Consider the following 25,727-nt stretch of genomic DNA (forward strand, 5'->3'; position numbering starts at 1 on the left):
TGGACAGTATTCAGAATACGAGATACAAGACGCGATTTTTCTTCTCTCTGAAACAATTTCTTGTTCTCGGCGAAATGACTTTCAGTGGGAAAAACAAGCCCAGACAGATCGGTACCGTGATCCAGTAGAGTATCGATATTGACGTGATTGAAATTCGCCACGGCCGATTGCAGCGGTGTCCGGCCCAAATTGTCCACGGTATCCACCTGCAGCGACTGATGCGTCTCGTCACAGATTTTGAAAAGCAGTTCCATGATGCTATTAGTCAGGGTATCATCATAACTCGTGCAAAGAAGATGCAGCGATGTCAATCCGTCTTTGTTAGTCAAATTCGGGTTTGCACCTCTTCTCAACAATACTTCGACCACCCCCTCGTGAAGCCGGTCAACAGCCACGTGCAGCGGCGAATTGCCTGTTTCTGTTACGAGGCAATTCGGATCCTGACCGAGTTCGAGGAATTTTTCGACGACATCGCTAACGTCAAACATGCAGGCCACATGGAAATGTGTAAGGCCTCGTTCGTCGGTGTAATTAACGTCGAATCTATCGTAGATTTCGAAAAGATCTGGTGTGCTGGAGTAGTTATAGCAATTAGCCAAATGATGCAATGGCGTGGAGCGATGCAGCAATGGCTTGCCGTCTTGATCGAGTTTGGGCTCGTCCTTATAGCCCATATCAGCCACGAACTTAATGAAATCTTCTCCCTCGAAATTTTTTAATTTTTTCACGGCCTTCGAGAGTAGCCAGTCAATCTCTTCGGGCCGAAATATGTTTCGGAGATTGACAATTCTTCCTACCGGAAAAAAAGGTTCGGCCCATTCCAATGTTAAATAATTAAAATAATAGAAAAGTTTTGATCGCTCTTCCTCGATATCCCAATTGACCGCTTGACGCAGACACTTCAGTTTGCTCGTCGCGTCCCCGTTACCCACGTCGATGTTCAGGTCGTAGTCGAATTCACTGTCGTAGCTACATTCGGAATCACAATCGAAGTCGGCCATCGTCGTTGTGCAAACTCACTTTGAAAAACGTTCAGTTATCGGACAAAATTTATATGTTCAACTTTTACACTTGGTATACGAGAATCACTGACTACGGTCGATGCGATCGTTACTGTGTGCTAGCTCCTGCGGCGTCCAAACGTGTACTGAAATAGACCCGACTCGACATGCGGTGTAGCTATAGCGGCGGCGTGACTCTGCCAGCTATAGCGGTCAAAGTGCCACAGCGGTACTGTCGCCGCTACGCATTCTCGGAACGAGTTGTAGTCGAGGCGAAATCGTCGCCGTTCGCTGTGGAAATTATCGGTCGGTATTTTCGTGCAGGATACTCTTTATCTATAGTATCACTGATAATGAAAATGAATCTCGGCGGAAAAGTGAAAAATGAGCGAGTGAGCGAACGCGATAATCGTAGGTTTATAGTCTCAGTAGAGTCTCTTTGCTTCTGCCGCTGTGATTGGTCGACGCTATAGGTAGTGTCGAGTGACCGTTCACTGCCGCTGAGGCATGCACAGTACTCGGCACAGTAGCAGTAGGTACTCGGTTCTACGCATTACTCAACCCTCATACCTATATGAAACGTGCAATGTAGCGTCATGTATCTCTGCGACTCTGTCTCTCGCTCACGCGTTGCATGTTTATGCGTGTTAATTGGTCAAATAATAACTCGAGTCCTTCTATAGCTTGTCTCAATCGTAAATCATATAAATTGTAGTACTCTAGTACAATAACTTGATTGATGAATATTTAACGAATACTTTGAGTAAATGAGTTTTAATTCATCCAATTTGTTGGTAAAGTAAGGTAATATCTCGAGGCTACGACAGCAGCCTCGACTAAATTAGAAACTAAATAAAAAATTGTCAATTGAATGTAATAGTATATTACGGCGCTAGGCGTGGAAAAATTGGCTAATATTCATGGACACCAGAAGTGTAACGTCAAATACCTTTTCGTTTTAGTTGGATTATATTTTTGGAATTTTTTACCTTCAAATTTAACTTTAGTTATACATCTTGCAGCTGTTTTTATACAGCGGATTTTTTGAATAATTTAGTTATATGTTTTATTATTTCTGGATTCAATAAAATATGTCGAAAAACATAAAAATATTACAATATATGGTAATAAATTTTTAGATTTACAGTTGTGGTAACGTTGCAGAGTCCGTCTTACCTCGATTCTTATACCTACTTTGAGTAACATTTTTGAAACGTTAGAATCCTACTAGTCGGGACATTTTCTCTGTTCCGAATCTCGAAACGTTCGCAGGGAAGGCTATAATCGCGAACCATCAGAGAAATTAGCGATAAAGACTATTTACGATTACAGGGTTTAGTCACTTGCCTCTGCCGTCTAAGCCGTTTAGTTATAGCTGGCATTTTGCAATTTCGAAAATTGTTAGCCTTCCTCATCTATGTATACACATGACAATAATATAATATATAAATATTAAAAAAATAAATCATACGATACCGTAATTGAAAGAGTTCTCATATATGGTGCATTATTTCAAAAGTGTGATATTTGGAGTGGGTAAAATGGGCAATATTGGAAAAATTGAAAAACTTATTTTCTTCTATTTTGAGTTTAATTTTTCCGGACCCCCGTAGTTTCTGACACTTGATTCTTTGTTTTTTCATGGAATATTTACTTTTTACCGGCCATCATCTAATCCGTTTATTTTCTTATTGCAAACATGAAAATTTGTCACGGAGGGGACATTCACGGAGGGGACAAATCGCACTCTTATCAAATTTCACGACGATAACGAAGTTGAACATTTTTTTTCCCATCACCCACAAAAATTGTTTGTAAAAACGAACGTTTTTATGCCACCAGAGTCAAAAATAAAAAGAGCTAGCTCGAAAACTCGTCGATCACGGAGGGGACACTTTATTTTACTATTACGATTTTCGTGTGCAAATATTGTTATAGCGAAGCTGCAACTAAGATTTGAATATTCTACGGGTAAAAATCGAGTACCTTAGTTCTGAAAGATGACCCTCGTATAGTTAGAGAGGTCAAAATTATTGTCTAGCACGTTTACTGGCACTATATTTGTAATGATGTAAAATTTCACATAATTTAAGGACACATTTGTAACTTATGTACAATTGTTTTGAGACTATTTAAGATGACGAGTCATACAAAAAAACTTTCTTTAGGGTGTATAGAATAGGGCCCATGTATACCACAATATTGCTGGATATCTGTAAAAATGTGTTTAATGAGTGAAAACAATCGATTATGAGTTCAGGACAGGTCACGGAGGGGACATTTTGTACATTTATGCGGATGGCAAATCAATGTGGTCTTTTTTTATGGAAATTTTATAGTTGCGGAAGGTGAAATTCGGTAAAATGAAAGATTCTTCCGTCTTAGTTTTCATTTTTTTAAAGTTTTCTAATAGCTACAATAACAAGACGTGTCATATCACGCTTTTGAAATAATGCACCATATATTCGGAAAAAGCGCGAATACTCGAAAAATCGGATACTCGCATACCCTTAATAAACACGCGAGTTAGACATCGTATCTGACTCATATACAAATGGTTATGTATAGCTATATATATCTTTGCACGAGCAAGTTTGCTTTAGCAGGTGAAACGTAGCATGCAAAGTGCAACACGCGTGCGGAGCTGGCTCTGCCTGCTGATGCGCTCTCTCGGCAATTGCGAGTCGAGAAGCGAGGTAAATAGTCGCGCGTAGACTAGGTATACTATGCAAGCAGCGCGCCAAGTACTTTTTATATGCGCCAGTGAAAGAACGCGAGTGCACACATCGATTCCGCGTCCAAATCCTGCACGAAGCCAAATAGTATTGCTGCTGCGATATGCGGCCCTATATCGACACTTTTCAAGATTGCCTGCTTTACTTTTGACATCGAGTGCGTATACATATCGTGCCACAATGCAAACGTAACGCCTATTAATAACAGACGCGCTACAAGTAATTATTAAAAAATCACACACAATACAACGACTTCATGGCATTGTTCGACATCAAAAGAGTTGAAAGAACACGGCGAAATTGATTCGAGTATTACATGTGGGCTCGCGACTATTGTAGGATTTTTCAACTGGTATGTGTATAGTCGTCCTGCCTGCAGCGGAGTGCAACAAGCGAAACGACGCAGACAGCAGCACATTATATAGCTATGTGCCGATCATCATCGCGTTGTATACAACTCTTTATAATAGTTAGCAGACACGTCAGCCAAGATCTAATCTGCTGCTGCGCGGATTCACCGAACTGCGATCTTGCTCTCTCGTAGCAACACATTTCATTTATCTGACACAGTATAGCATATATGGATGTACCTGTGTGCGTGTGTAACTGTGTAGTGTAACTTGTAATAGTAGAAGCTGTGGCCAGCAGCAGCATCACTTTCACACAAGTGCGCGACAGTTGGCCTGGTCTTTGCAGGGCAAAAAATAATACGTATCATTCTTATTTCTTTTACGCCTCTTTTCCTGCCCTCAGCAGATTACATGTAGTACTAATACTACAAATATTTGCATTGACCTGCCACAGGATCGTAAACACAAAACCATTAGCTATTGTATTATCATAATAATTACCATGATCATCCGTTCTGCACTATCAAACGATGCTGCAGTTCTTTAAGAAAGCTGGTGAGTCTCTCTATAAACTAATTAACTTAATTTTTATGAGTGTATATGGGTATGACATGTGAAACTTGACATATCAAATTTTGTTGTTGTTGCTGTTACTTACAAGTCGTGTCGCATGTTTGGTGACTCAAAATTCTGCATGCAGCCACTTACTCTGTCTTTCTCTCTCTCTCTTGCTCTTTTGCCGTTTATTTTCTCTGACTGATGTTGACATGGACTAGCACGTAATGGCTTCGATTGGCATAGGCGCTTGATTACTTTGCTAAACTAATTTTTCGAACTTCTGATCTATCGACGCAGGAAATGCATTGAGATACCGTTGCGCTAATATATTTTATACGTACGCGTTATATGATCTTTCAAAATATTTTTATGATTCTCGTGTTTACGTATGACGTACATACCCAAAAGATTTTTGATTGAATAAGGCTTGCAGTTATATCCTTGTTGTTTCTCACCTAATCAATTTTCGTTCACTGGGAATGAACACAAAGTATTAGTAATCTTTCTGTGTAATACTGCAAGCATATAACCTACCTGTCAAAGTATACATAGTATTATCTGGTTTGATATGTACATGTGGAGAGGGCTTAGATTGGGTATGATTGATAACTAGCTGTTGCTTTGTCAGTATCTCTTGAAAGTATTAAGTATAATGTCTGTCATTGATATAAAATGAACTATTGAGTAATTTTCAAATTAATTTTGGCACTAAAAAATATTAAAACTATTTCACAAATAAAACAAGAATAAAAGAATTCTACTTCTCACTATAAATTATTTGTTTACTGTTATGTTCAAGGAGTTAAAGATAAGCTCAAACTATCACACAACTCACCTGCAAAATCTACGAGCCCAGTTGAATCTAATAGAGATGAATTTGTGGGTTCTCCAACTGGAGTTAAGTCAAATTCATTATGCAGCTTCCAGGAGGAAGAGGAAGAAGATGTATTCACATCAAACAAAAACCAAATCAACTGTTTTCGCTCAAGCTTATCAAAAACTTTACCAGAAATCTTAGCCGATAAAAGTGCACTTGGATATTTTATTCAATTTATGGAAGCTCAAAAACAAGATGCACTAATTAAATTTTTGATTGAAATTGAGTGTCTTCATAGTGCTTACTCTATACAAGCATTCACTAGTACTGAAGAAAATTTAAACAAAGAGTCTAATGAATCCAAATGTGATCCTGCAATCAATGATAACCATTCTTGTAAAGCAATGTCCAAGGACAATGAAGATAAGGAGCTTCCTGACTTATCACTAAGCGACTGTATAAATAATGCCAAGCATAATTTTGTAAGTTGCATCATACAATATTTAGTACAAAACAATATTATACTATTAAAATTATTTAACCATTGTATTAATATTTATTAGATGGAAAATCAAATGAGCAAGGAGGAATCAAATTTCAATTTGCCAAAGAATAATCCTATAGTAAACAATGAAAGCAAAAATAATTGCAATCATAGCTCCTGCAAATGTTCATCAATGTATGTAGATTCTGCACGTATTTACAAAAAATATATCATAAATAATTTTTTTGGACTTGATTGCCTTTCTGAAGATTTGATTAAAAATTTAGAAACTGCTATAAGTAGTAAAGATTCTAAATTAATTGTTAAATATTTAACTGACATACAGAGAACAGTTTATACAATTTTAAATGACGAGTAAGTTACATATATTCATACAACATTTAAAACCAAATAATAGTTTAATGACTACTTTAAAAATTTTCTAGGTATGTGAATGAATTTTTAAAGAGTGAATTTCATTGTAAACATCAAATTGATGTTCTTACTAGTGGAAATGTATTATTAGATGACATATTGTACAATGAAACTGCTTTTTTTTATTTCATGGAGGTAATTTTTCAATTTATTTTTATTATAAAACTAAACACAAGAATCATGAATCTATTGTCAATTTCTTCACTTTGTGAATTTTTTTTTAGTTTATGGAACTAGAAAACAAAAGAGAATTGCTAGATTTTTGGATGACAGTTATAAGTTATAAGCAAAATTCAGAAGATAGAGAAACACAAGTAGACCCAGCAGTGGCCCAATCGGATGCTCTCATAATATATAACAAGTAAGATATCATAAAATAATCTTAATGTAATTAAAGGCAACATATTGATACATTTTTTTGTCTAGGTATTTTAGTTTGCAAGCAAAAGTACCTTTAGGTTTTAGTGATAGAGTTCGCTTCGAAGTCGAGCAAAACATTTGCAGAGAAGATGGAAAAGCTCCTCAAACTGACTGTTTTGATCGTCCATGTCAATTAGTTTATAATTTTTTGAAAAGACATTACCTCCCTACCTTTCTACAATCTCAATTATTTTATAAGTATTTGTCTGAATTAATCAATAGCGCTCACAATAGTCACTGTATGTCAGTTCATAATTCTTTAGGAAGAACAGGTAAAATTTTCATTGTAACATTAATAATAAAATGAACATAATAATAAAATTAATTATTTGCAGAATCTGAATGCAGTAGTGAAATAAGTTCTATAAGTAATTTGACGAGCCCTACTAAAGAAAGCAAACAAAATAAAAAATCAAAGTACGACACTTCTCTAAATGGAGGTATGAATATTGATTCCAAGCAATTGAATGATCCCGATTCTTTATGGAAGAGGAGCAAAAGCAGGTAGATAAAATGTAAATTTTAAATTCAGAATTCACATTTCAATCATACCTAAAATTATCTATTTTATCAGTTTAAGTGTGGGTTACGTGGATAATTTAGGAAGATTTGTCACTGAAATAGAACCAGATCCATATCGTAAAAATGACAAACAATCAAGAATATCTCGTGCTGTCAAGAGACTAGTGAATATAGAGCAGGATGAAGTAAGCTTACTTGAATTTAAAATAAAATAATAGGCACAATTTCAATAATCGATTATACGTCATTTGTATTTTTATTTATTTATTTTGTATTTCAAGGTTAAAGAAGAATCGGCATGGAAAATCGCAGAAATGATTGTTCGTGATGTGACGTCTTTAACTCTAGGAAGTAACGATCTTTCGCCTTTATGATTTCATTTAAGTCGAAAAATAAGTCTCTATTCTATAAAAATCGTTGTAAAATATGTTACATTTAATATTGAAGCCTAAAATTGCCTTTAAGAAGTTGTTGAGCATTTGTTGTAAAACATTGAATCTCATGTTACGAGTGTTCATGTATATGTAAGTCAAGATTTAGGCTCTGGCAAATATTTTACTATTGCAGTTAACATTTTTTTAAGAATTTTGAATGAATATGTTTAGAAATAATAAATGTGAAATTAAGTTTGTTACGGTTGTACATATTTGAGCACAAATCAATGATTTATAAGAGAATTTTTCCATGTTCTATATGGATAATTTGTAGTATTGGATATGTGATTAGTTTGGGAGTTTTTGTTATTTTCTATGAAATGAGTTTCACACGACATTGAGATTATTATAAAGTATTCATTTTTTAATGTCAATTTATTATTCGAAATTTTTCTAGTATAAAGAGTATTAAAATACTATTTGTGCAGACTAATTTGTGCACACATTGTAATACATGTAAAAGTTGTTACAAGTATCCTATGGTTTTTTGTTATAAAAAAAGATATTTTTTAAATGCATTATACACATTAAGTATGATCAAAACTGTATTTTTGTGATTCTGTTATCGTTTTTTCGAAAAGATTTCTCTCAAAGAATAAACTTCAAAAAATCATTAACCACGACTTACTGCGAATAAAGTGGAAAAAAGAAAATTAGTTACTATAGTATGTTACAATATTGTAGAGTACAAGATATTGCACGTAAAAAAGAGATTTAATATTATAGAGTGTCTATTTTACTAAAAAAGTTACATTTTTATACATGGTGCTAAAATAAATATACATTTTAATACGAATGTTCAGGCGAAGTATGAAATTGTTAAGGACTAAAATGAATAGTGTTCAATGTTACAAAAGTTTCGAGCGTAAAAATGCGTCCACTTGAAAATAAAATTATACGAGTGTTAATGTAACATCCATTTAAAAAGCACAAATTGGTTAACGAAAGCTGCATGAATGTATATGTAAATTGTACATAAACAATGGCGACAAAAAAAAAGACGAAAACAAAAAAATTGTAAAAGAAATCGATTGTGTGATATGATTGTTACACGTTGGCCGAAGGGAGAGCAAAATAAAAGATTGCTAAAGATCACCGTATCTAGTAAATTGCAAAATGTCCAACCTTATTTCTATATCGTAGAAAATTAATTAGCGACCGATACTTTTCATTAAAATAAGCTAAAATACCACTTTGTATCACGGCCATTAATAACGCACTCGCGCACTCATTGACGGATTCGCACAGACACATGCACGCGCAATCTCACATAAATTCGTTATTTGCCTATTTTATTGTTTTATATGTATATTCACGAAGTCGGCGAGGTGCCGCTGTAGGTGTTGTTGACACTGCCGCGCGGCGTCAGCTTGTACTGGGCGGCGTCGATGAGCGGCGACGACTCGCTGGGATCGGTCGTGGCGTCGCTGCTGCCGCTGGCCCCGTAATAGCCGGGCCCGAGCTTGCGCAGCTTGTAGCACCACTCGAGCTTGAACCTCTCGCGCCTGCCCCACCTCTTGTAGACGAGGGCGTTGAAGAAGGCCTGGAGCGGATTCATCACGGCCATGACGTACCAGAGACTGATGATGACCTTCACCGGCAGCTGGAACCAGAGCGTCCAGAGCAGTATGCCGTTGAGCAGATTCGGTATCCAGCACACGTAGTAGACGACGTTGGTCATGGCGAACTTGAGCTTGATCGTCTGGACGAGCTTGCGCTCGCGGCCCGTCATCTGCGCCATGGTGCGCGTCACGACGTTCTTCAGGTCCTTGGTCGTCGACAGGTAGAGCAGCGGATTGGCCACCATCACCACGGCGAGAAGACCGTAGGTGGCCAGGTAATTCGGCAGTATTCTCAGGATCGTCGACGACAGGCTAGTTATGTCGTAGCAGCTGAAACAACGACGAGATCGGTATACGTTATCGATGCAGCACGCCGAAATTTGTGATTATATTATGAACAACGAACTTGGCATTCGGAACGTAGAGTATCGTGAGGCCCAATGTGGTGAGGATGGCCGGCATCAACCAGGCGAATATGTGGTACCAGAAGGGCCGACCGAGTTTTTCACCGAGCAGCAGCTTCATATCGATGGCGTAGCACAGCGTCCATATCCAGGTTGCCATGTAAAAGTACTGCGTCCACGCCTGCAACGACAACGACGTCGATAAATTTCTCAAGCAGATCGTTATTAATACGACCGATTATTGTAATTTTACATAATTTACGATACGTAACGTACCGAGGAAATAGCGCAGAACACGACGCTGGACGTGTCGTCCTCCATCGGCATGATCGACTTGAAATTCATCCACAGCGCCGATCTTATGAAAACACCTGCGTGCGTATAAGCGTACATATTAATTAACGAGTCTATGCAGTCGAATGGCGTAGAAAAAAAAGTGTCGCATAAGTGACATCGTTACCGGACGAGGCCAAAAGATCGGCAACGGCGAGCCAGACTATGATTTCTCGACCCCTCGCAGCCGACAATCCCTGCCATCGATGAGACAGATTCAGCTCTTGTCGCGGCAATACCTGCAGTGCACATTACACGCAAACGTATACTTATCATACTCGCATTAGAAGTGAATTAAAAAGATTAGAAAGAAAAATCGCTATCTCGCGCGCGCGCGCGGGGATCGTAGCCCCGCCGCAGCTATGCAGCTATGTACGCGTAACGATACATTATCGCGAATTATACCTGCGTTCGGCCTACCAGCCCGAGATCGATTGATTTGCATTTGTATATACGAGTGTTACGTCACGCAATCGCGTTAAAGGCGTGACATTAAACGATGATACAGTATAAACACACTAACATATTTTTTAAGTATTTCACATTGATTCCAGATTAGGCGTTTAAGCAAATATTTGTCTCTTTTTTTTCAGTCACAAAAATTGGATACATAATAAAAATCATATACCGAGACGCGCGTTAACACATACCGCGTCCGACAGTAGCATCCGTGCAAATAATTGCATTTTGCCACCGGCTTTACACAGACGCGTAATAAGATACACCGTTGCTCCAAAAAAAAAACGAAATTAAGATTCGAATTAGCGCGTTCTACGATCGTTTCGCAGAAATACCCGTGCACAACCGTGAATATAATCGTTGCCACCCACCTGATAGATAGCACCGAATATGCCGATCGACGAGGACACCATGCAGACCGTGTTGTAGGCGTCGGTATTGAACTCGTCCATGATGACGAGGGCCAAGTCCGAGCGATTGTTGTGATGACAGCAAAAGGTCTGTATCGTCGGATCGGCCATGGCTCTTGCACTGGATCGATCACATACACAAACGAAATATAGCTGTTATGATACGTCTATGTCTATTGTGAGCTTTGATGCTGTATATAACACGGCGTGCGGCGCACACCTGGCCGCGAGAGCTCGCGCACAAACATACGCAAACTTACGTAACGTCGAGATCGACTCGCTGGCTTTTCTTTCTCTTCTTTCTTCTTTCCCTTTTTTTTCACGAAAAATTATATCCAAGGTCGATCGTGCAGCGCGTGTCAACGATCATGTCTGACATTTAAATTCTTGTATTGTGTGTTGTGTGTATACAATGCTTATACGAGACTTTGACGCGCGCGCGCACGCAGGCCGTATATACTCGAGACGCACGAGTCGGTTCGCTGCGGCGTGGCGAGCCGCGAAGACGATCGAGTATGTTTGCCGATCGGCACGAAGGAGAGAGAAAACGCACTCGCACTCACATGCTGTATATAGGTACGTATGCGCACACATGCAACGCGTGCAAAAGCGAGTTTCGGATAAGCCGCGTGCAGGGAGAGAGAGAGAGAGAGAGAATTTCCCCGATTGCTGCTGCCGCTGCCCTAATGGCGCGCGTTTGTATATAACTCGAGCTGTTGCCGCTGCTGCTTACGGCTGGTTTATTATAGAGCTCGCAGTCGATAAGCTCGAGTCGCGCGGTCCGTACTCGACACTCGTCTTATCGCAGTCCCCCTATGACGAAGCGAGACAGAAAGCAGGAGACATTATGCACGCCTGCCTTTGAACGCGATCTCTCTCGCTCGCTCCCGATCGATATAAACCTGCAGCTAAATCCTATACAGTATTATGTGTAACTTTTCGCATCGATGTATTGCGGCGGTCCGCATAGATTAATATCCGATGGCACCAGGCGCAGGTGTACTGTTATAGATCGCTCGCAACCGCGCAAATTCACACGCGGTGATTCTTCGTGAGCATCTATTCGTATACACGAGCTTAGGATCGGCCGACCGAGACGACGATATCCTCGCAGCAGCTCTTATTGTAATATCGTATTCGTCTCGCAGTTTTACACATTCATGTGGGTATACTCGACCGAGTATTTCTATATATATACTGATACTGATAGTGCCGGTCTGGTTATCGGTAAATAGATCGAGTCGATTGAGATTAGAGTGAAATTTAGCCTTGAAAAATGTTTTTTTTTCAGAAATATTTATCGTCAAGTTATTATCTGCATATTATTGTAAATTGCCGTTTCTCTAGAATATCACTTAGAATATACGGGCTAATATTCGAATCAATTTTTTTATACAATTATTTTGTTAATTGTACGCATATCGCATTTAATAAACGTCGAATTCTTCGACGCGCGATAAGGTATTCGTACGGGTACTTTATACAAATAATAATGAAACATCCAAGCGATCGAGAAATTATTTCAAGCGTTAGCGGGACGATAAATAAATTATGTGTAATGCGCGAATTTGCATTAGAGCAAGTTCGAATAGGCGGCTTGCGTGAGCGCAACATCAACGTTGCAACCTCACGACGACGAGAGAAAAAAAAATAAACTGAACTCGCGGGCATTGCTTCTATATAAACGATGGGGATCTGAATCTTACGCAATGTTGCGAACACCGTGATATAACACGCGCACACACACACACACACACCGTACATCGCGAATCGAATGCCGAGCTGTGCATTTTGCTGGCCGTGCATTATAATGCGTACGAATGAAATCGCACGTGAAAGTCGCGAATGGCAATTACTTATTTTTCGCTCTTGGATCAAAGGTCGCGCGAAATGCAGATCGGATTCGAGATACGATATACTCGGTCCCGTAAGCGCTGCGCGCGACGTCCACGAAACGAGCGAGAAAAGAGAAAGACATTTCGGTTGTGCTCGCTCGCGGGAGCTTTCGATCGGGCACTCGGCCGCGCGTTATACAAAAGACCGATCCACCCGTATTGTACACAACCGTATTGACCTTGAAAAAATACGAGCGGGAAAAGCGGTCGATCCTCGCATCATTGTCTGGAATTATCTGTGCGATATTTTTTTCGCCCTAATAAATTAAAAGTGGAGAAGAAAAAATGTAAATAAATTAGACTCACTTCGATCCTTTCGGACCTCTGTAAACGAATGATAGTTGAGTCAGATGTGCGAAGCTGGTCGGATGTACTGCTTAGGCATCCTCGTCGGGAAGCACGAATAGAGCCACAAGGTCAGTCGACGCAGCATATGAAAATTAAACACAACACGCAGCCCCGCGCACACGCGACTATTGCGACTATAACGAAGTATTCTCGCGGCGGATCTTGGACTAAGACGGATCGGAGAGCTGCCGCAGAACTGCGCAAAGTATTACATTATGGAAATGACGCTCGGCCTCATACATGCCATCAACTGCGTGCACGTATATATACTGCCTATATACTGCGTGTGCTTAGCGTTGGCCCCCCGCGTGTGCACGTCCACTGCATCGGAGCCTCGCGCTATACGCATCCAGCGGCGAAACCCGATAATGTACAGCCGAAGCACAGCTAGGCCGGCTGCGATGGTGCAGCAGGGTGGTGCAGGCGTTACGTAGCCGGCTCGTCCTTGCTTTCGATATAATCTCGCCTGCTCGATATACCTGCCCCTCCACACGTATACACGCGTGGGTGTAATTTGCCCGCTATACAGAGAGTTCGTATTCGTGCTCAACCCCCTATAGGTAAAGAAGCCCTCGAGGGCAATTCAATCCTGTATCGCGAATTTTGCATCCAATACTCGGAGCTGTCTTTTCCGCTGTTCAGGGTACTTGCAGCGGATCGGGTAAGTGTACAATTTTGAATACATCTGAATACATGAAAAAAAAGAGATTGCTGCAGCGCCAGGATGGATGTACAAACAGCGTGAATGCCACGGCGTCCCTCTCTCTTTCTCTCTCTTTCTCGCGAGCAGCATACACGCTAATGTAAATTAGTTTGCACGACATGGTATGGAGCTTATATAACCGCACGCGTATCTCCGTGAAAAAAAAACATACTATGTATGTGTGTATGTGTGCTTATATGTATGCGAGCGCGTATAAAAGAGCATGGCAAAAGACGTATAATGGTGTGTGGAAAGTGGGAACGAGTGTCCTCTTCGTGCAGTTATTATTATATGGTCGTTTTTCAATCGTCGCGCCTGCTTACGCGCACCGAACGTTTTCCATAAGGCCTTAACGATGTACTGCGTGCGTATATTGCAAAAGGCGTGTCGAGAAAACCTGCCTGTAAGCAACGTCTCGAGCTCCAACTAATATATAATCGTCTCGATTCAAAAGTTTAATGCGAGTACGGGTGTCCTCGAAAATTTTCAAACCACATTTTTACCTCCAGAATAATTGCGAGAAATTATATTACGATTTAATTAAACCGCGCAAAATCTGAAACACCTCTAATTTTATCCAAGTTTTACAAATTAACGTTTCGCTCGTTTCCTTTTTCTTCGGGCGAACTATTTTTTTACGAACGTTCTTAAAAAAAATAGTTTACAAAAATCTCACTTTATCGCTTGGGATTCCCGCAATAAATGACATTGAAAATAAATTTATGAGATTGTTCAACTTTTTATTCCGTATATAATTGATGGTAATCAGATAATGACAATAGCTAGTCAAGTCAGAGGCTTTCAGCGTAGATTCTGACTAGGAAAACAATTTAAGAAATTATACCATGATCCCCGCAAGAAACCTTCAAATGTAACCTTAAAGTTAAATTCCAAATTTTTTAGGTGCAACTTATACTATTGTTGTTCTCGCCAATCGGCATTCCGAGCAACTTCGGTCGATGACTACATAACTTGACTGATGACAACTCTTATTAATTATAGCGCGTAAACACTAATAAGTGTGAATCTTTTTTATAATTCCGTTTTGTTTTCTACCTCGATTCACAACGCCTTAAAACTGGGTAAAACTTAATTATTTCAGACTGAATGTATTATTAACGGAGGTAATGATTGGAACTTTATAGACTATTACTAGATTACAATTATCATCCAAAGCTATCCCGATATTAAAAATTGACTTGACAGATCGACATCGGAGCTCACTTTATGTATATCTTAAATGCAGTTTTGAGGCTCAGTCTCTTTCATCTATTTTGTCTCTTCAAAGTTCGAGACACAAATTACTATTAGAGATAATAATTATGATGGATTTAAAATCCTATGGTTGTAATGTATATTAAAGCATAATTTCTGCCTCTTATTTTGACCTCTTTATCAATTAATTCATCTACCAAGTTTATACTTTGGAAATGAAAATAAATTTTACTTTGGGCAATGTGAAAATAGCATAAAACCGTTGATTGGTTCGACTCTGTGAGAAAAGAACAAGAGATAGTATTTCATGGGGTAACAATCTTATGCGTTTTCGAAGATAACTTGGTTACTTGCAGAAGAATGAGAAATTCTTAAAATGAAACTCGACAGTTTGGTTGGTGACAACACATTTTTCATTGTAAGCTTGCTTCAGTACTTACCAAAAAATACTTGAGAAGAATAGTACGATTTAATGCAGTTAGAAAAGTGCATCATAAAAATGAAAATCTTACTAAAGTGGTTGACAATTTTTATCTTTTAACAATCGATAATTGATAAAAATAATTTTTATCCGAGATTTCACGATACAGTAGCGCCTTGAGATGCCTTGAAGTTCTCAGTGTATTTTATTATTAGATAACTACGCAAAAGCCTATATGTAAGCATCTTATGGGAAAACACATTGAGAGCATAGATGCACTGCGGTATTGTTAATCTCCAATTGGTATGATCATTTATACCGTGATATATTACACAAATATCAAAAAATTCCATTTATGCGTACACTCTAGTGCACGAATTTTTTCTTACTTCGTTAAAAAAAAAGTAAATAAATAAATAAATGTAAAAGCGCGAAGAGATTTAATGGGACTCAAAGAAAGAACCAAATTGACCCAAATTTGGTCATTCTGTTCTGGACTTGAGATTTGAATATACCACAAGCAGACTCGACGAACATGAATACAACGATACGCGAGCTTTATCGCTTCAAGCATATAACATATAGAGATCGAGGGTACAGCGACGTCGAGATAACCCTGAGAAGCTGAGGAAATGACAGTATATAATTTTAATTCATGCGTTCGTGACATTTCGTATGATTTTCGTAAAAATCGGTGGGGAGATGAAAAAAATAATAATAATGATTTTGCATGCGAGTAAAATTAAGTCTTTATTAAACAATCGATATTTTGTAACTAATGAAATGAATCAGTGTTTGAAAAATGTCATCACATTGCACTGGGTTCCGTTGGCAGTCTGCAACATCGATCAGTCTCTTCACAATGAACATCACTCTCGATTAATCGCTCAAGGATTTTCTTTGCAGGGAGAAACTCTCCGACATCTCATCTCGTGGTCGCGCTTTTCGCATGGGGGACAGGCCCAGCGATAGGGCGCACCGATGATGAATCTGATGTCGGTCTGAAGTCCATCCTCGATTTTGTCCTTGTCGAAATTCGTTTCCTTACCGTCGAAATTCGTGTTCTTGCCGTCGTAGAAGTGGTTCTGGGCGTCAGCGGACCCCCTGATTTTTTTGTCCTCGCGCTCGATCCCTATGCGGGTATATTCGTCGTCGTCGGGGAACTGCACTCACAATTAAACAAAAAGAGAGAGAGAGAGAGAGAGAGAGAGAGAGAGAAAATGGCTCGTGAATTATTATGCCATCTTGCGTAATACGAAGTGACTTTGAGTAATAATAAATACCGTTATGGCATCCGGATCCCTCGTCGGCCAAGCTCGCAGCGGACCTATCAACACGATCAGCAGACATATTCGCAGCGTCCAACTTCGTTGAATAATGTCGATCGACATTTTCGGGCTCTTTGTTGTCTCGATGATGCAAAAATGAAGGGAGAGAGAGAGAGAGAGAGGCTGGCTCGATACGCAGACTTACGTTTACGATATGTATCCAACTTTTACAAATGCAATCGCCATACTGGCGTCGACGATGCTTCGGCGACCACAATTCGCATATAATATGATCTGGCTGCGTATATAATAATCGTCTTGAAACCCGCGTGTGCGCGCGCGCCAGCACTAATAATTGATAAACACGTGGCGATCCGTAATATATAAATAAAACAGAGAGGAAAAAAAGACACTTCAAAATACTTTTAGGCAAATTTATGCTAATCTGTCGTCGTGTGTACAGATCCTATGTGCGCGCGCGCAAGAATCTTTTTCGTAACACTCTCTTGTCGTGGAATGATCGGCAAGCGAGTTCATATTCGGACGTTACGGCAGACAATTTGCGAGCACGCGGCCGCTCGGCAGTATCGTTTTGGCATCGATGCGATGTCTTGGGAAAAAGTAAAATAAAAATAATAATAATAATTATACCGATGACGATGATGAAAAAATCTCAATCCACGTCGCGCTGTTTTTGTACTTACAAAAAGCTCGAGTGTGCGCGTGTGTTGGTTATCGGATTAAAGCTCGGACATTTAACAAGCGTATGCGAGAGAAGTATACACAAAATACATAAGCGCACAGCGACGAGCTCGTCTTGCCGAGATAACCCTAAAGTTGAAGTAATAATGACATTGTAAATGTTCTCGGCTCGCGTTGAATTTATAACGTATACACGATTGCACCGAATACATTCAGCTGAAATTTGCTCGATCGCCGCCCGGTGACTGTCGTCCGTGCGTCTCTATCGCTTTTTAACGCGCCTGTTCGAGTCTGCCGTGCTCGAGTTCTTATCGAGACGTGAAAATACTCTTTCGGACTATTTTCATAATAGCGCGAACGTCGTGCGTCAATTACAACATGAGCTGGCAACGGTTCGGCCGATAAAAAGAAAACGCAACACTGTATAAAATGCGATCTAATTTTAAACCACGGGAGGAAAACAGCGATCGAGCGCGATAATCGGTCAAAAAACTTCTACGCGCTATATTGTACACGTACTATAAACAGCGAAGATTTTCAATGAACCGCGCAGCGATTCAACGAGGAAAAATCAAACGTACGTTGACTTTTGCCGCCAGCATATAAGTGCGCGCGATCATCTTTTGTTCTTCATTGAGTTTTGCGTTGGTCTCCGAAAAAAAGCCAAAGAAAAAGAAATTACGTTCATTTGCTTATTGTTATTATTGTTGCCGTCGACAAAGACCTTACCGTGACGATGGCTGGCCCGCACGTGTCCAATTTATCGCGCCTCGCGTATGCGTCCTCCGCTGCACCGATTCATTCGAACCAGACTCCAAGAGGGAGAATCGAAGAAAAGAGATAGGCTCGAGTACATCGAAGTTGATATCCGTTTGTACGTACGTGATTTATTTTCGCATCTTATCATTCTCTCTCTCGATACATGCGTATTATGTGTTTGTAGTCCGCGTGCATACGTGTTAAAGATCGCGCAGAACGGAGCCGGACTCGTAATCGGACTCCCCGCAAAGTGCGTCTGCCGCGTCGAGTAGAGTTCGTAAATATTATAAAATTATAAGACAAGACGAGAGCGAAAAAAAAAAAGAAAGAGAGAGAAGGAACAAATGGCGACGAAGAAAACAGCGTCTTTCAAAACAATTTCGCGCGTTACGATATAGTTCGTCGTCAATAGAATGAGCATGAAACACGCACACGCCGAGCGACGAGAATCGATTGCGGATTTCTGCATTTAATTTATAATAATAATGTATGCTCGCGTCGATGCATATGTGTGTGTGTGTGTTTGTATCATAGTTGGACGATAAGCTCGAGATAACCGATCACGCAGCGAACTTATAAATCGCTCCAGCTCGCCGCGAATCTGGTCAGTAGTTGTTCTGGCTGCTTTTCCACTGTTGCGCTGCATCGCTCATGCTTGCTAACGCCGCTTTTCTCATCCTCTTTCTCCGAGCGATCCGAAACTTGTGTTTTTGCGAGTCTTGTTTTCGAGCCCACTGCATCAAATAGCCGTCTGATTCATCCGCGCAGTTGGTTGCGTACGAAAACGAACAAGAAATAAAATAAACCAAATAGTGAATGACGATTGTTACCGTAATTTTTGTGATTATATTTTAAGGGAACTTTCATAAGTAACTCAAGTGTATAAAGTCGACCGAACTAATAGAGTGACCGATTGGACTTTCCCACGCGTCTCGAATAACAAAGTGATTCCTCCGATCGTCGCCAACGATCATCGGTTACTGCTGCCGCTGGATTTGTCGAGGCTAAGCATCGCCATAAACGTCATCTGCATGAGTCTGAGTGCCCTAGGCTCAGGTTTCAAGGAAGCTGCTCGTGGTCGATTCGCTAAGCTGACGAGCGCCTGCGAGCATCGCGATTTTTTCGCCGATCTGCTGCTGTTGCTGCTGCTGCTGCGCGACCGATTTATCATCGCCGCGCCAAAGAGGCACATCGAGCGAGCGATACTGCGACTCACTTGCTCTGGTGAATATATAATATAATATCATAGAACAGCGCGCGGCATTTCGTAATCGCACGGTCCCCGCTCGTCCCTCGCCCCGCCGGCCGCGATCCTAGCTTCTTTTTCTTGTACAAAAGCTCTTATCCATCCGCGTGATCATCGTACGTATTACGAATGCGAGCACAGCGTAACTTTTGCGAATTATTGCCTACAGAATGCTATAAGATGTCGGCTATCCCTCAAGGTGCCTTCGCCGCTCTGAAAGTACGCAAGAACCAGGACCTGCCGAGGATTTTGAACATCCACGCCGAGGAGGACAAGCAGGACAACAAGAGCGGAGCCTTCAACCTCGAAGAAGGTGAGGCTCGATGAGATCACCCTCGACGATCGGTATTCGGGGCGGCCAACGATCTGACTCGCGCGAACGACTTTTGATTGCAGGTCGCGAGCTCTCGGCGCCCCATTACAGCAGCAAATTGATGAACAGCATCTGGGGCCTGTACAATCGCTACTCGGTGCACAACTTCAAGCAGATCCATGGAAACGAGGAGAGCAAAGTCATCTCGGCCGGGGCATGCTGGGACGCCCTGGCCGTCAAGAGCCCTCAAGGGCCCTCCTCCCCAGGCCGGGATCTCTGCGGCTCCGGCCCGGCCCACATCATGGCCCAGCAGCACCGCGCCGGCCATTGATCGGTACGGTCGCGTTTCTCGGCTTGCGTGCCTCTCCTCGACTTTATCTAATTTAGCCAGCTCGCCACCGCCGCCGCCCGTCGTCGCTGATCGTGCCGCTTCTGACTCGTCTCGTTGGTACGGCTGCCTCGGTCGAGGAGCTGGAAGGGTCCACGGCTCTCGTGCGATGATCGCCGCGCTCGTGGCAGCGGTGACCATTGCCGCGGCCGTGCGACGCCGTCTTTCAATTCCGATGCGATCGATTTCACCGCCTCGATCGGCCGTAATCAGTACACTTCGTTTTGGCAAATTTCAAAGTCAAGTCTTGCTTCGAATTACTTGTTAAAGACAATTTAATTTTTGTTCATAAATTAACCGATCAAAATAGTAAAATGATGATACATTCTATGCATTTATGTACGTACATAATTGTAAGAGTTACACAATTACAAGTTAATTTATGATAATTTTATTCAAAGTAAATGTAGAAAGCTTCAATAATAGAAGTAGTTTCGCTTTATATGCTATAGAGTGAATAATATCTAGTTTCAATCTATTTTTCAGTTTCATTGAACCAAATATTTTTTGAGGGCGATTTTGAAGGATTAAGTTACCTGTTTGCGATAGTCATACAAATATTCTCTGTTAATTTTTTCAATTCAAACGTTATAGACTCGCATTTATGCAAGTTAAACGGAGAATCTTGTTTGAAATACATAATGAATTGTTTGAATTATTTAATATTTTCATTTGTTATTTGTCATTATAAAAATATTATACAAATTTGAATACTATACATAGTTTCAATAATGTAATTGGGTTCTGATTAAGATTTATTTACTTTAACTATTTATACTAATTTTTAATTATTTATTTTCAAACCAAAAAATTATAAAGCATAAGCTACATAATATTTTAAAATATTTAATTTTGATTAATAAAAAAGTATATATTAACTACCAAAGGAATTCAGAGAATTCATTTTTTTCAAGGGCCTGAAAATATTCTCATGTTTACCTCACGAGTTACTATTGTTATTTTGAGATACTTTCAAGCTCTTGGTCCATTCGATTTTACACCTTGGTAAATAAAGAGACTTCAGAACGAGCAGTTAAGTAAAAACTTCAAGTAAATTTTTGCATTTGAATTTACTATTTTGAAGTAGGACAAAGTCTTACTTTCTTAACATTTTATTCATAAAAATAGGAATAGTCACTTATTTAATAATTCTCCCATAAAATTAAATATGAGTATAATTTCTGTCAGAAGTTTGGAGCGCTCCTTTCGGTAATAATTGATTTGTAGTAGTATTACATTGGTCCGTTCAGCTAGTGTAGCAATAGAGAAAGTCCAAACAAAGCATCATGGCACTTTCAAATCTACAAGTCTGAAATTCTGACTCAGTTTAAGACACAGTTACGTTGAAGTCAGTGTCATTTTAGTCATTTTCGACGTTCTATACTGTTTGAAAGTATCAATGTAATTTTTTATGGTTACGTTATCAGCAGTGACAACTGAAGTATTAATAGTGACTAGAAGTTTTAATCGTCTTGTGTTTATAACAATACTGCGTATTTTCAATACTGCGTATTGAAGCTACCATGCATTATGGAATGAAAAAAGTACCGAAGCCATTTGACAGTTGTTGGCTGAACCAATACACAAAATTGAAACAACGTTTCTCTCTCTACAACGGCACTACTGAAACATTTGACACGTTCACCAAGAAAAAATTGAGTGCGCTGAAACCCGAAGATTTGAACTCCGTACTAAAATATTCGGTAAAAGACTATAATGACACGATCGTGAAGTACTTTCATCACCTTGGCATAAAAGTGGGTTCGATGAACAAGTTGACTACGACGGCGATTCATGCCGCAGCATTAGTCCCATGTTTCGAAAGTGTTGATCTGCTTTTCAATATTTACGGAGACGACAACTATGTCAGTCCTGGAAATTACTCTCATTTTCACGCGGCCTGCATAACGGGCAACCTTTCCATGGTACAGAAATTCTTGGATCAAGGCGTTGACATAAATCAGCCTTGTGAGTTATCATATGGAAAATATACCACAGCGTTACATTTGGCAGTTACTAATCAACATTTGAATGTTGTTAAGCTATTGTTGAACAGAGGCGCTAGTCCGAATATTTTTGACGACGCGCGCCTGACGCCCTTTGACCATTTCAGTCAATTGCAACATTATAATATCAAGAACGAAGATCTGTGTAAAAAAATCTTGGGACTTTTCGTCAAGCGTAAATGCAAGTTTAATAATTGCAATGAAAAAGGCAATAGTCCACTGTTAAATCTTTTTAGCAGAGGTATCCCATTCAATCGCGTCCAAAAGTTTGCGCTGAAACTTTTTTTGTGCAACAAAGCCAATCCCAGGCTTATCAACAAGTCCGGCCAAACGATATTGCACTTGCTCCTAAATAGTAAAACCTCGGCTGCCGTGAAAAGTTATCCGGATTGCGTAGAAATGGTTGAGTTACTTTTGGAATGCGGAGTAAATGTAAATGTCAAGGATCGCTTTGGGGACACTGCCCTAAATGTGGCTGTGTCTCATTGCAATAAACATGCGGTCGAGGTGCTTTTGGATTACGGCGCTGATGTGAACGATGTAAACTTCCAAGGAGGATTTTTGAGTCCTTCCAATAAAATACTACGAGATCTGAAAATGACCCGATATATGTTGGACATTGTTGAGCTTTTGAAGAGTCATGGCTTTCGAATGAAAAGCAGCCATAATGCTTCTTTATTACAATTTTTAATTGGATTCGAAGAAGCTCCCGCACGCAGCTTAATTTATTGTCCGCTCGTAATAGAATCAGGTAAACCTTTGAATTACGCATCATTGTAAAAATTACACGAATTTAATGCTTGCAATTTTTATAACAGGTAGTGCAAGGACAATTCGCAACTATTGCAATTACATTGCCCAAATTAATGAATTACCAGATCTCCGTTATAATGTGAGAAAAATAGCTATCGCACATATTGTGACCGTCCTTCAAACTTACCATTTCACTAAAATGTACATGAGCGAAGAGATGCGCAGTTATCTGGAGCAAATGGAAGAAGATTTAAGAAAAAAAGACAAAGGCTCACATACTACGATTGAATACAGTATCAAAACTATAAAGCGAGAAATTGGATTGATTGATAAAATTATGATAAATGATCGTACAACACTTTTCGACTTTTGTTTGAGTAATCACAAAGAGGCTCATGAACTTTTAAAGCGATCTACATTCATGTCAGTAGTTGATTCAGAAGAGTTTGAACAAAAATGCCCAACAATCGCAGGAATTATAAGAGGATACGCCCTTAATATTTTAGTTAGAGAATATTGTAATCAAAATATTCAATTAGATCCTGGGAGATTATTGATCGAAGGAAAGTTACCGAATTCTGTAGCTGACACCATTATGTATTATGTAAACTAATGCAATTTTATCATTTGATTTTATAAAAACAAAAGTAATATATATTGACTAACAATAAATATGAGCAAAGGGGCGTGAAATCAAATGTTATTCAGTCATTTATAAGAATTGTTCTTTTTCCTTTCAAACCTTTTTTTAGTATTAAAAACGTTTGATTCTCTTTTAAGATAAAGCTATTAACAAACTAAATTTACGTATTATAAGTGAACATCAGATAAAATGTACCGTAAAAATCAATAGCATAGTAAGCTTGAGCCTTTAGCTGACTCTCGATAATGACATACGTTGAATTGAATTGAAAGTGGACATGAGCATCACAGGATACAAAGCTATAACTACATACGCACGTGTTTGCCGGTCGATACTGGCGCTATCTATTGCTCACCACCTATCTTGCTGTCAGGCTGTCTGGCAGCTGCGGCACGCAGTACGTCGCCTACCCCAAGCAAGTTGCATGTCGCTTGCAACCCCACGCGCGCAGACGACGCGCTCTGCCACTTTGTATATACTTTAATCTACGTAAACTAAAAGTTTCGTCGTCAAATTGTATACAAATGGACTTGAGTGATGATTCGTCTTGCTCATCGTTTGTAATCATTATCAGTGGCTTGTCGTAGTAACGATGGCTTCTATAGCAAATTTTCCAGATCACATACTCGAGCTGATATTTTCACACTTGGATCTGTATACTCTGGGTAATTGTCAACTAGTTTGCAAAAAGTGGCACCGATGCCTCAACTACGACGAGAATAACGACATTTGGCGAATGCACTGCCAGCGAAGACTCACCGAAGAGACTTTAAACTCCGATCTATTGTCTACTGTGCCGACTTTTAAAGCTAAGCTCAGAGCCCACTACTATGCTTGGAATACCAATGATTGTTCCAGGAATATTTACACAAAGTTCAATGATTTTACTTTACATAGGTAAGTTCAAGTAAGCATTTTTGAATAAAATTGTGCTCAGATAATATTAAAAAAATTGTAACAAATGTTTTCTTTTTCAGAAATCCAATTGCTCAAAGTACAGATGCTTGCAGGGGGAAGATAGGTTTTAGGCATGGAAGACACGCTTGGGAAGTAATTTGGGAAGGTCCTCTTGGAACTGTTGCTGTTATTGGAATTGCGACTAAGGAGGCAGCTTTGGTATGCCCGGGCTATGTTGCTTTACTTGGCTCCGATGAACATTCTTGGGGCTGGAACTTAGTAGATAACAATCTACTTCATAATGGAGACGCTCAAGGAAATTACCCTCTTCCTAACAATGCACCAAAATATCAAGTATTGTCTCATTATGTTTTATTATCATTACTTTTATCAAATAAAACATTTAAATTAATTTTTACTTAGGTTGGAGAGAGAATTAGGGTAATATTAGATTGTGATGATAATACATTATCATTCGAGAAAAACTATGAATTTTTAGGAGTAGCATTTAGAGGTTCGTACTATACACTTATCAAAGAACTAAATTATAATTGTTTTGACAAAGATGTAATAAATTTTTTTCATTTTAGGTTTACCAGATAAAAGACTATATCCAGCAGTATCTGCTGTGTATGGAAATACGGAAGTTTCTATGGTGTACCTGGGTCCTCCATTAGATGGCTAAAGTTGCATACTGAATTTGTACAAAATTGACTCTTCATTGATTATCTTTAAATTATGGTTTGTCTCATGAACTTTCTTGGAAACTTGTGCAATTAAAACTCAATGGAAAATTACAATATAAAGAGAACATGTATAAATCTAACAAAATCCACTTCGGTCAAAGCTCGACAATTTAAGAAAAATTATTCATGGATTTTTCCCATAAAATTGTTGGGTATAAAATAGATCTATTTTCTAGTCTGTACAAATTATAATATACAATTTTCGAGCTTTATAAAAACGAATCTTTCGTTTGCAATGATTATTCTAAGTACTAAGTAAGATTGTAAAAATTCAGTCAGACAAAAATATTCCAACTATAAATAAGTTTTATAAGCAATTAAATTGTAAATAAAATCATTGATGCTTCTAATTAAATTGATTAACATTCCTAATTATTTAAAACTGTACATAGATATGTTTATATTATAGCACTATTAATTTACTTATTAATTTTCTTAAACTTTGTACATTTATTATTTATAAATGTGAATATAATAAATGAACACTCGAAACTTAAATG

At 39.3% G+C, this 25,727-nt stretch overlaps 6 protein-coding genes across 6 annotated transcripts; 4 read left to right on the top strand and 2 right to left on the bottom strand.

Moving 5' to 3' along the window:
- The first annotated feature begins 3,754 nt into the window (after window positions 1-3,754).
- Window positions 3,755-9,033, top strand: LOC106655774 (A-kinase anchor protein 10, mitochondrial). Its single transcript, XM_014376329.2, has 9 exons — window positions 3,755-4,641; window positions 5,444-5,943; window positions 6,025-6,320; window positions 6,392-6,515; window positions 6,605-6,741; window positions 6,807-7,072; window positions 7,136-7,304; window positions 7,375-7,507; window positions 7,604-9,033. Exons 1-9 carry the CDS (start codon window positions 4,617-4,619, stop codon window positions 7,694-7,696), a joined length of 1,743 nt encoding a protein of 580 aa, XP_014231815.1. The 5' UTR covers window positions 3,755-4,616; the 3' UTR covers window positions 7,697-9,033.
- LOC106655775 (G-protein coupled receptor 143-like) lies at window positions 8,745-11,590 on the bottom strand. Its single transcript, XM_014376331.2, has 6 exons — window positions 11,185-11,590; window positions 10,886-11,045; window positions 10,183-10,294; window positions 9,999-10,093; window positions 9,725-9,903; window positions 8,745-9,648 (listed from the first exon to the last, which is right to left on the bottom strand). The coding sequence occupies exons 2-6, from the start codon at window positions 11,033-11,035 to the stop codon at window positions 9,069-9,071; spliced, it is 1,116 nt and encodes a 371-aa protein (XP_014231817.1). The 5' UTR covers window positions 11,036-11,045; window positions 11,185-11,590; the 3' UTR covers window positions 8,745-9,068.
- Window positions 11,591-16,248: 4,658 nt separating this feature from the next.
- LOC106655724 lies at window positions 16,249-17,280 on the bottom strand. Its single transcript, XM_014376249.2, has 2 exons — window positions 16,790-17,280; window positions 16,249-16,669 (listed from the first exon to the last, which is right to left on the bottom strand). Exons 1-2 carry the CDS (start codon window positions 16,895-16,897, stop codon window positions 16,394-16,396), a joined length of 384 nt encoding a protein of 127 aa, XP_014231735.1. The 5' UTR covers window positions 16,898-17,280; the 3' UTR covers window positions 16,249-16,393.
- A 1,525-nt stretch (window positions 17,281-18,805) lies between these two features.
- Window positions 18,806-20,998, top strand: LOC106655709. The gene is made up of 3 exons (XM_014376229.2): window positions 18,806-19,459; window positions 19,651-19,794; window positions 19,878-20,998. The coding sequence occupies exons 1-3, from the start codon at window positions 19,267-19,269 to the stop codon at window positions 20,123-20,125; spliced, it is 585 nt and encodes a 194-aa protein (XP_014231715.1). The 5' UTR covers window positions 18,806-19,266; the 3' UTR covers window positions 20,126-20,998.
- A 113-nt stretch (window positions 20,999-21,111) lies between these two features.
- Window positions 21,112-23,634, top strand: LOC106655705 (death-associated protein kinase 1-like). Its single transcript, XM_014376227.2, has 2 exons — window positions 21,112-22,939; window positions 23,007-23,634. The coding sequence occupies exons 1-2, from the start codon at window positions 21,706-21,708 to the stop codon at window positions 23,552-23,554; spliced, it is 1,782 nt and encodes a 593-aa protein (XP_014231713.1). The 5' UTR covers window positions 21,112-21,705; the 3' UTR covers window positions 23,555-23,634.
- A 27-nt stretch (window positions 23,635-23,661) lies between these two features.
- LOC106655711 (F-box/SPRY domain-containing protein 1) lies at window positions 23,662-25,630 on the top strand. The gene is made up of 4 exons (XM_014376233.2): window positions 23,662-24,481; window positions 24,562-24,835; window positions 24,905-24,995; window positions 25,072-25,630. The coding sequence occupies exons 1-4, from the start codon at window positions 24,177-24,179 to the stop codon at window positions 25,164-25,166; spliced, it is 765 nt and encodes a 254-aa protein (XP_014231719.1). The 5' UTR covers window positions 23,662-24,176; the 3' UTR covers window positions 25,167-25,630.
- The last annotated feature ends 97 nt before the right edge of the window (window positions 25,631-25,727 follow it).

The sequence above is a fragment of the Trichogramma pretiosum genome, unplaced genomic scaffold, assembly GCF_000599845.2.
Source record: "Trichogramma pretiosum strain Unisexual culture from Peru unplaced genomic scaffold, Tpre_2.0 scaffold76, whole genome shotgun sequence".
NCBI classification, from domain to species: domain Eukaryota; kingdom Metazoa; phylum Arthropoda; class Insecta; order Hymenoptera; family Trichogrammatidae; genus Trichogramma; species Trichogramma pretiosum.